Source organism: Crotalus tigris, unplaced genomic scaffold (assembly GCF_016545835.1).
Source record: "Crotalus tigris isolate CLP2741 ecotype Arizona unplaced genomic scaffold, ASM1654583v1 scf7180000018867.1602434, whole genome shotgun sequence".
Classification (NCBI taxonomy): Eukaryota; Metazoa; Chordata; class Lepidosauria; order Squamata; family Viperidae; genus Crotalus; species Crotalus tigris.
The window spans coordinates 1,074,648-1,083,655 of NW_024097246.1; the positions used below are offsets into that span (position 1 = coordinate 1,074,648).

Here is a 9,008-nt window from a genome sequence, read left to right on the forward strand (position 1 = left end):
ACAGTCATAAATCACATTCCCCAATTAGCTTGAAGCCTGGGCCAGTTCTCCAGCCTGCCAATTCCTTATCAGCTCTGGTTACAATAACCTTGTTTCTCATGCTAAGTCTAGTGTTGTTATGCCTAGCTGAACTCTCGTTCACATCCCCCCTCCCAGCATCATCTAACTCTAAAAGCAAAAGATAAAAGATGGCTACATTTCCCTTTGTTGTCAATGCAGAAATATCTGAAGTTAGCAGCGTTGTCACCAGATTGATGCAGTCCAAAGCCCAGCTTAATGCCCTGCAAGGTGTCTGCTAGTAGATTTTTGTGAGAAATAAATTGAATCAAGGACTGGCGTCTCCCAAGTCCATTGCGCTTCGCTCCCAGGGAGATTTCACGCTGCTGCTCTGCATGTTTTATTGCTCTGACTCTGTTTCTGCCCGTTCAGCTTCTGCTGAGACCAAATGAATTCTTTTCACACCTCTGCACCAGTATATTATTTTTCCCAATGCAGGTAATCCTCGACTTAACGATCACGATTTAACCTAAAATTTCTATTCTGAAGCAAAACAGTCGTTAAGTGAATTTTGTCCCCAGTTCTTGCCAGAATCGAATCACTGCAGTTGTTAAGTTAGTAACCTGGTGGTTAAGTAAATCTGGCTTCCCCGTTGACTTTGCTTGTTGGAAGGTCGCAAAAAGGGATTACATGACCCTGGGACACTGCAACCGTCATAAATGTGAGTCAGTCGCCAAGCGTCTGAATTTTGATCATGTGACTATTGGGACACATCTACAGTCCTATGTGTGAAAATGGTAGTCACTTTTTTCAGTGGTTAGGTCGCAAAAGATGATCACAAGACCTATGGACACTGCAACTGTTGTAAATATGAACCAGTGGCTATATATTTGCGGTATTCAAGATTAGTCAGAACAGTGACTCGTGCAGGAGCGCCAGGAGCACCCTTGTCTGAAGACGAGACGTTCTATCTTTTCTGAGTTGCTGAGTGGGATTTGCTTTGTGCCGGAACGTGAATATTCCTAAATGGGCAGGGATAGCTCAGTGAAAATCTGCAAGCTTTGCATCCAGCTACTTCCATTTAAACATCCTCCAATAGAGAACAACCTGGGACAGCCAAGAGCACAATCCTGGGCCTGCCACTGATCTGGGAAAGGAACCGCTGATTAAGGCAGTGCCGTGTTTGGGATTCAGTTGGGGTGAGGTGCGTTGGAATGCACAGGAGTGCAAATTCAAGCATTTGTCGGCAACTCCTTAGAATTCCGTCTGCGTACAAATGCAGCATCCGCCAGCACTTCCTTAAAACTACAGGCAGTCCTCGGCTTACAACAATTCATTTAGTGACCGTTCAAAGTTACAACGGCACTGAAAAAAGGAAGTTCTGGCTGTCTTTCACACTTAACGACCGTTGCAGCATCCGCATGGTCAGGCGATCAAAATCCAGGAGCTTGTCAACTGACTTGGTATTTATGACGAAGGTATTTATATGATACCCTTTTGGGACCTTCTGACAAGCAAAGTCAATGGGGAAGACAAATTCGCTTGACAACTGGGTTATTAACAGCTGCAGTGATTCGCTTAACATTCGCTTAACGGCAAGGAAGGTCATAAAATGGGGCAAAGTTCATTTAATAACTGTCGCTTAGCCACAGAAATACGGGGCTCAATTGTAGTTCTGAGTCGAGGACTATCTACTTCATGTGCGCCGGGCCCATGCAGCTGCTGAAGGGCGATGTGCTGGAAAAATCATGAGCCTATACATCAGTGGTTCTCAACCTGTGGGTCGGGACCCCATTTGGGGTCGAACGACCATTTCACGGGGGTCGCCAAACAAGGCTGTCCGCCATTTTTTCCCCTTTTCTTTGGCCGCGCCCCTGGCACCCGGTGATGTATAAGTGGTTGGGGGTCACCACAACATGGGGAACTGTATTATGGGGTCGCGGCATTAGAAAGGTTGAGAACCACTGCTATACATAGTGCAGCTGATTTAATGAACCTTCCAAGCATTATACTATGAAGTGCCTCTTCTGCAGCCCTCCGGTTTATAGCGTCTTGTAAATGGTTTGATTCATGGCTCCAGGAATGATGTGATCTGCTTCCAGGGAGGAAAGGAAAACGTTCCTCTATGTTAGGGGTCTCCATGGCCGGCATGGCCGGCTGAGGAATTCTGGGAGTTGAAGTCCACCAGTCGTAAAGTGGCTAAGGTTGGAGATCCCTGCTCTGTGTGGTTGATCTTCCTTCTTATTCATACTTCCACCCCACAGAGCAGACGGAATGCTTTTTTCCTGGCGCCAAACAGCTTCCTTGTTCGGGACCCTGAGCAGGAGAAGAACTTGCGGTTCAGCCTCTCCACCTCGCTGCAGAAAGCACAGCAGAAAGGAGCCCTGTTCCAGGTGAGTCCATCATTTGCTGTGCTGGGCCCAGGCGGTTCCCCAAGAATCCAGTACCCAGACTGCCATGATGGAGAGGTACCCTCGACTCACTTATAGCTTTCCCCGGTGCTGAAAAGCTCCAGATGCAAAAAAAATAATAAAAAAAATAATCCTAGTTTGAATTTATGACTTGTGAACTTCAACTCCCAGAATCCCTGAGCCAGCCATGCTGGGTCAGGAATTCTGGGAGTTGAAATTCACAAGTCATAACGGGGTCATTGCTCCCCAACCTCTGTTCTAAACTAATTTCTCTCCAGTCTAGTGGTTTCTAGGCCTATGAAACCACAACTCCATAATCACAAGTCCCCACACACCTGTGAACAGTGTATTTGGGGATTGCGGTGAATGTAATTTGAGTCGCAAACACACCTATAAAGGGAAGGGGGACTGGGTTGGTGAAAGCTGCAAATTTGGCTTTAGGTCCATCAGCAGCCGGTCTGCTACGGTATGATGTTCCTTTCCTTTTTTTGCCCACATTCCTGGCAAACATAGGTAGTCCATGATTTGAGACTGGAATTACAGTTGTAAGTCATTGTGGTCGTTAAGTGGCTCATACATGACCGTCCCTTATTGTATATTGTGGCAGTTGTTAAACAAATGCCAGTGCCATTGAGCAAACGTGGTTGTTGAGCCAAGGCAGTGATCATTAAGCAAATCCAATTTATAAAACGTGTGTTTTTTGCTGGAAACCAGCAAAAAAAAAAAAAAAGGCAAAAATTATGGTCATATGTAAGTCGCTGAAAATGGCTATGTGAGCTGGTTACCCAGGCACCCAAACTGTGATCGCATGATCACCAGAGAGGGGGGTAATCATCAGAACTTCCAAAATTGGGTCATAAGTACCTTTGCGGAGATGGGTTTGTCATAACCTCAAATGGTGGTTATGTAACTGGTCGTTAAGTGAGGACTACTTGTAGTAGCAGTAGTAGTACCCCAGAGTTTCTTTCTTTCCAGGGCTACGAAATCCATGTCACTCCTAACGTGAAGCCAGAACCAGAGTACATGAAGGACATCGTTAAATGCAGTGGTGGGACTTTATTACCAAGAATGCCTCGGGCCTTTAAGGTGAGTGGGAGGCATTATTTTGTTGTTGTTTTTTTTTATTACTACACCGAGTTATAAATTGGGCTGAGAGAGGGTGGCTGGGCCCAGACTTCAGCGGAGAACTTCCATGGCTGAGGAGGACTACAACGTGGGCCTCCCTGCTCCTTGTCCAACACCTTCAACATTACCCTGGTTGACTTAATTACAGGTAATCCTCGACTTACGCTCACAATCGAACCCAATATTTCCGTTGCTAAGCGAGACAGTTGTTAAGCGAGCTTTGCCCCACTCTAGGACCTTTCTTGCCACAGTTGCTAAGTGAATCATTGCAGTTGTTCAGTTGGTAACACGGTTGTTAAGTGAATCTGGCTTCCCCAACTGACTTTGCTTATTAGAAGATGGCAAAAGGGGCCGCGTGACTCCAGGAGACGGCAGCTGTTATAAATATGAGGCAGTTGCTAATTGTTTTAATTCTGATCCCATGACCACGGAGATGCTGCAACAGTCTTGTGTGAAAAAAGGTCATAGGTCACTTTTCCAGTGCCACGGTAGAATACAATAACAGAGTTGGAAGGGATCTTGGAGGTCTTCTAGTCCAACCCCCTGCTGAGCCAAGAAACTCTATACCATTTCAGACAAATGGCTGTCCAGTCTCTTCTTAAAAACTTCCAGTGTTGGAGCCTTCACTGCTTCTGGAGGCAGGTTGTTCCACTGATTAATTGTTCTAACTGTCAGGAAGTTTCTCCTTAGTTCTAGGTTGCTTCTCTCCTTGGTTAGTTTTCACCCGTTGCTTCTTGTCTGCCCTCAGGCACTTTGGAGAATAGCTTGACTCCCTCTTCTTTGTGGCATCCCCTGAGATACTGGAACACTGCTATCATGTCCCCCCTCGTCCTTCTCTTCATTAAACTAGACATACCCAATTCCAGCAACCATTCCTTATATTTTAGCTTCCAATTCCCTAATCATCTTTGTTGCTCTTCCCTGTACTCTTTCTAGAGTCTCAACATCTTTTTTACATCGTGGTGACTTTGAACAGTCACTAAATGAACTGTTGTAAGTCAAGGACTAGCTACATACTGGTTTTCCAACAGGCAGACAAATTGAAGTGTATTGGGGCCATGCAAAAATGTGACTCAACTCTTTGACTGGGAAAGAGGACGATCTGACCTTTTTGTACCTTGTTTCAGGAGAAACGTATTGTGGTGTCCTGCCCCGAGGACTTGTCGTGCTGCAAACCAGCTCAGGAGGCAGGAGTGCCTGTCACCAACGCGGAGTTCATCCTGACGGGTATTTTGCAGCAGACGGTGGACTTGCAGGCTCACCGCCTGGATGTCCGTGTGGGTCTATCTCCAGCTTCCAGCCCCCTTGTTCCCTCTACCAGGACCAGCAAGAGACGGGCAGCCACACGGACGGCCCCAGCTCCACCCAGCACAGCCAAGAGACGACGCTAATCCCCCCCAATGCACTGCCTTAAAATTGTACATACGGGATTGTGTTTTTTATATACTGCTGCCAATAAACGGGGTGTGAAAAGACTGATGATTTTGGAATGGGGTCTTTGCGCTGTGACTTGGGGGAGAGGGAGAAAAACTCTTTTCTAAATCAGGAGTGGTTTAATACAGAGGTCCCCAACCTTTTGGGCACCAGGGAGAGGTTACGTGGAGAGAGGTTTTTCTATGAACCGGAGGTTGCGTGGCTTTGTGTGCTGCCTGCATCCTGTGGATGGGGCTTTGTTTGTGCGGACCGGTTGCTGGCATGCTACGGCCCTACCGGTCCACAGACTGGGGGTTGGGGACCCCTGGTTTAATATTTTTAGAAATTTAGATTTAAACCCGAGGCATTCAACCCTGGTAACTTTAAGATCCGTGAACTTCAACTCCCAGGATTCTCAAGCCAGCCATGTTGGCTGGGGAATTCTGGGAGTTGAAGTCCACAGGTCTTAAAATTACCAAGGTTGGACATCCCTGATTTAAATGGTTTAACTAGTTTTAGAAATTTACATTTAATGGGCTTACGAAGAATTTAGGCACCAGCACCTTCTGATATAGCAACCAAAAGGTAGTCCTCATGGCAGGGATTTCTGTGTCGTTTTACTGTTAGGGTGACTCGCTGGAATCGCAATGATGCCAAAATAAACAGATGCGCCCTTAAAATGGGCAGTTTACAGTCAGTTTGAAAGCTGCTCCAGCTTTGATAACAGCCTGTCAAAGACTGAATTCCAAAAAATGGGCAGAATTGGGGAGCAATGCCTGAAAAAAGCACAGAAGTTAAAAATTAAAAAAAAGCATCAATTGTATTTTTTTTTTAAAAAAAAATAAAAATAAAATAGGAATTGAGGTAAAAGGTAAAGATTTTTCTGTCAGTTGTATCCAAATCTAGGGCATGGTACTCATCAGTTTCTTGGCCGAGAGAGCCAGAGTTTTCTGAAGACAATTTCTGTGGTGATGTGGGCAGCATGGCTGTACACCAAAGGCACACAGAACTCTCTTACCTTCCCATCAAAGTGGTACCTATTAATCAACTCAGATTTGCGTGCTTTCAAACCGTGAGGTGGGCAAGGAATGGGAGTTCACCCCATTGCACGGGCCCGGGCTGTGAGCTCTTTAGCTGACAAGCTCAGGGTCTTTAACCGCTGAGCCATCAGGCCCTTTTTAGGGATTGAGGAGGCATCCTCAAAATTCTGCTAGGCCTCATTCAGCCTGCCTGCTGTGGTTTTTGCATTTGCCCCCCTGATTTTGGGGCCAAATTAAGAGAAAATGGTGTTTACCTGATCAGTGAATTGTGTAAAATTTCACAGAAAACAAGAGTTGGGTTTTCCCCTTCATTTGTGTGCTGTAAGCCTGAGGGGGTCAGTACAAAAGTACAAAAAGCCTTTGGTGTGAATAGGGAGCAGATGTGGATCAGGAAGGTAACAGAAAACAAAGCCCACTGACTTGTACCAAGCTCCACAATTTTATCAGCCTAAATGCATACAGGCAGTCCTTGACTTACAACCATTTGCTTAGTGACTGTTCGAACAGCATTGAAAAAAGTTACGACCGCTTTTCACCTATGACAATTGCAGCATCTCCATGGTCATGTGATCAAAATTCAGATAGTTAGCAGCTGACTCATATTTATGATGGGAGCATCATCACTTTTTGTGACCTTCTGACGAGTAAAGTCAATGGGAAAGCCAGATTCACTTAACCATGTTACTAACTTAACAACCGCACTGATTCATTTAACAATTGTGGCAAGAAAGTTTGTAAACTGGTGCAAACTCACTTAATTATCTTAACAGAAATTTTGGGCCCCATTGTGGTCATAAGTTGAAGACTACCTGTACTTTAAAAAAAAAAAAAAAAAACCACACACCATGGACCGAATCACTTATTTCTTTGGATCTAACTGAGATAATCACTAGTTTAAACCTCAGCTTCTAACATGACCTTGCTTTGTTCAGGGCTGAGCCTTTTTTATTGATCTCTAGTGGATCGGCAAGAATTTCTGACATTGTTAAATTGCACCAAGGAGACAAGCTTTCCTCACCCCAAATTTTATTTCTGAAGCTGAAGTATTCTATGCCATCTGGAGGTGTGTATGTGTGTGCATTTTTGAGCTACAGCATTGGTTGTTTGGTGTAGAACAAAATGTCTGCACTCAAAATTCTTTAAATCTACTATTTTGACTTCTTACCTTAGGCCTCAGTTGAGTGAATTTCATTTTCTGCTTTTCCAAGCCCTTAATACTGTAGATACTTCACTCAAGGTTATGTGATTGGGAGGTGTGTGTGTGGGGGGGGGTCTTAAGGATGGAGTACTCAACAACATGCAAAGCCAACTCTTGCTTCTTCTCCCATCAAGATGCATTGAGGAAAACCCCTGGATTTGGCCCCTTTATGACTTGTGGACTTCAACTCCCAGAATTCCTGAGCCAGCATGGAGCTGAAGTCCACAAGTCATAAAGGGGCCATCATTCCCCATCCTTGCTCTATAGCAGGGGTGTCAAACTCAATCTCACTGAGGGCCGCATCAGCATTGCAGTTGCCCTCGGGGGCAGGGTGGGTGTGGATGGAGTAGGTGTGGCCTACTGGGTGGGCGTGGATGGAGTGTGTGTGGCCTACTGGGTGGGCATGACCAATACTACATCATTCGCATCAAGGGTGTCTGTGGGGGCCTGGGCAGGAGTGGGACAGATCTGAGGGTCTCTGGCAGAAGGGGGTGGGACCGGGGCAAGTGCCAAGGCATGGTCCACCGGGGCAAGTGCCTAGATGGCCACCACAAAATTGTACATTGGCTCCCGGCTGGCCTGGGCCAGGGCCAAGGCAGCGAGGGCCGTTCCCTCACTGTTTCCAGGATGGCTTCGCGGGCCACATGAAACCACTTCGCGGGCCACATCCGGCCCCCGGGCCTTGTGTTTGACATGTTTGCTCCATAGCCTCAGCTGAATCTGGCCCATTTTTAAAACACTTATTTATATCCAGCCTTTATTACTTTTACAAACGGTCCATATTAAATCTGGTTTCTTGCTCCACATCAAATAGGGTCCCATTTGTTCTGTAGTTTTGGGGGAGCTAGTCTGAGATAAATCAGCAGGCATACTGTCCTGGTTCCGGTAGATGAGACCAACCAAAACAGAACTCTGAGGTCTGAGGTTTCCTTTAAGAACATGTTTATTGGCTACAAAATATGGGCGCTGTCAAAAGTGAAATGAAGACTAAAGCTCCCTCCAAAAAGTTACAGTATACAAAGTTAAACTTCCCACCCCATTACTATGCAACCAGCTACATTTCTCAATAGATTAGTTTGGCGGGCTTTCTAACTGAAAGCTCAGCCTCCCAGTCTAACAAACAGAAATGACCTTGGTTCCCACGTGACAAAGAATTGTTTAAGCTAGTAGAAAAATTCCACCACTTCCCTTCCCATTCTGTAGGCAACCGAAAACGAGCCAAATGGCTTCATTCAGGTTCGTTGCAGAGTTGACACATACTTTGTAATTCCAAAATGGTGTTGGCTTGGAATGTATGAAAACTAAACCAAGCAGAACTTGTCAACCTGAAATTCAGTCCGTGTGAATTGTGTGAAACACTCTTGTCTGTTCTCAGGAAACTGAAGTGTGACGTGTGGAGATAGGCCATAGCTATTTTCCTGTTTAGCTGTCAAGACAATGGGATAATTTGAACTGCTCTGAATGCCCCCAAAGTGCTTAGAAACTCCCAAGTTGTAGTATCTAAGAATCAGAGCTGCTGACTTAAAAGTAGCCAGCAAAATTGGTTTCCATCTGCCAATCAATCAAAGAATTATGTATCAAAGAAAGTGGCTTTTTCTAATTAAAAAGTAAGTATACCTGTTTAATATTCAAATTGTGTAAGGTATACTTACACAATCTGGCAAAATCTGAGCAAATAGCAGGTTGGCAGGTGTATGGAGTCTTTTGTGATTTAGTCTCTAAATCAGTGTTTCTAAAATGTTCTGCCATTGTGGACTTCTAAATTAAACCATAGTTTGGAAAATGTAAGGACCATTCTAGTAAAAGAAGAATGTGAAACATCTG

At 45.2% G+C, this 9,008-nt stretch overlaps 1 protein-coding gene across 4 annotated transcripts in view; it reads left to right on the forward strand.

The window, feature by feature from the left end:
- MDC1 (mediator of DNA damage checkpoint 1) overlaps window positions 1–5,009 on the forward strand; it is a 32,003-nt gene extending 26,994 nt beyond the window's left edge. For all 4 annotated transcript variants that reach the window (XM_039357141.1, XM_039357140.1, XM_039357142.1 and 1 more), the window contains 3 exons: window positions 2,262–2,390; window positions 3,384–3,494; window positions 4,661–5,009. In XM_039357141.1, coding sequence (XP_039213075.1) covers window positions 2,262–2,390; window positions 3,384–3,494; window positions 4,661–4,924 — 504 coding nt within the window. In that variant the 3' untranslated portion in view covers window positions 4,925–5,009. The remainder of the gene's footprint in view (window positions 1–2,261; window positions 2,391–3,383; window positions 3,495–4,660) is intronic.
- The last annotated feature ends 3,999 nt before the right edge of the window (window positions 5,010–9,008 follow it).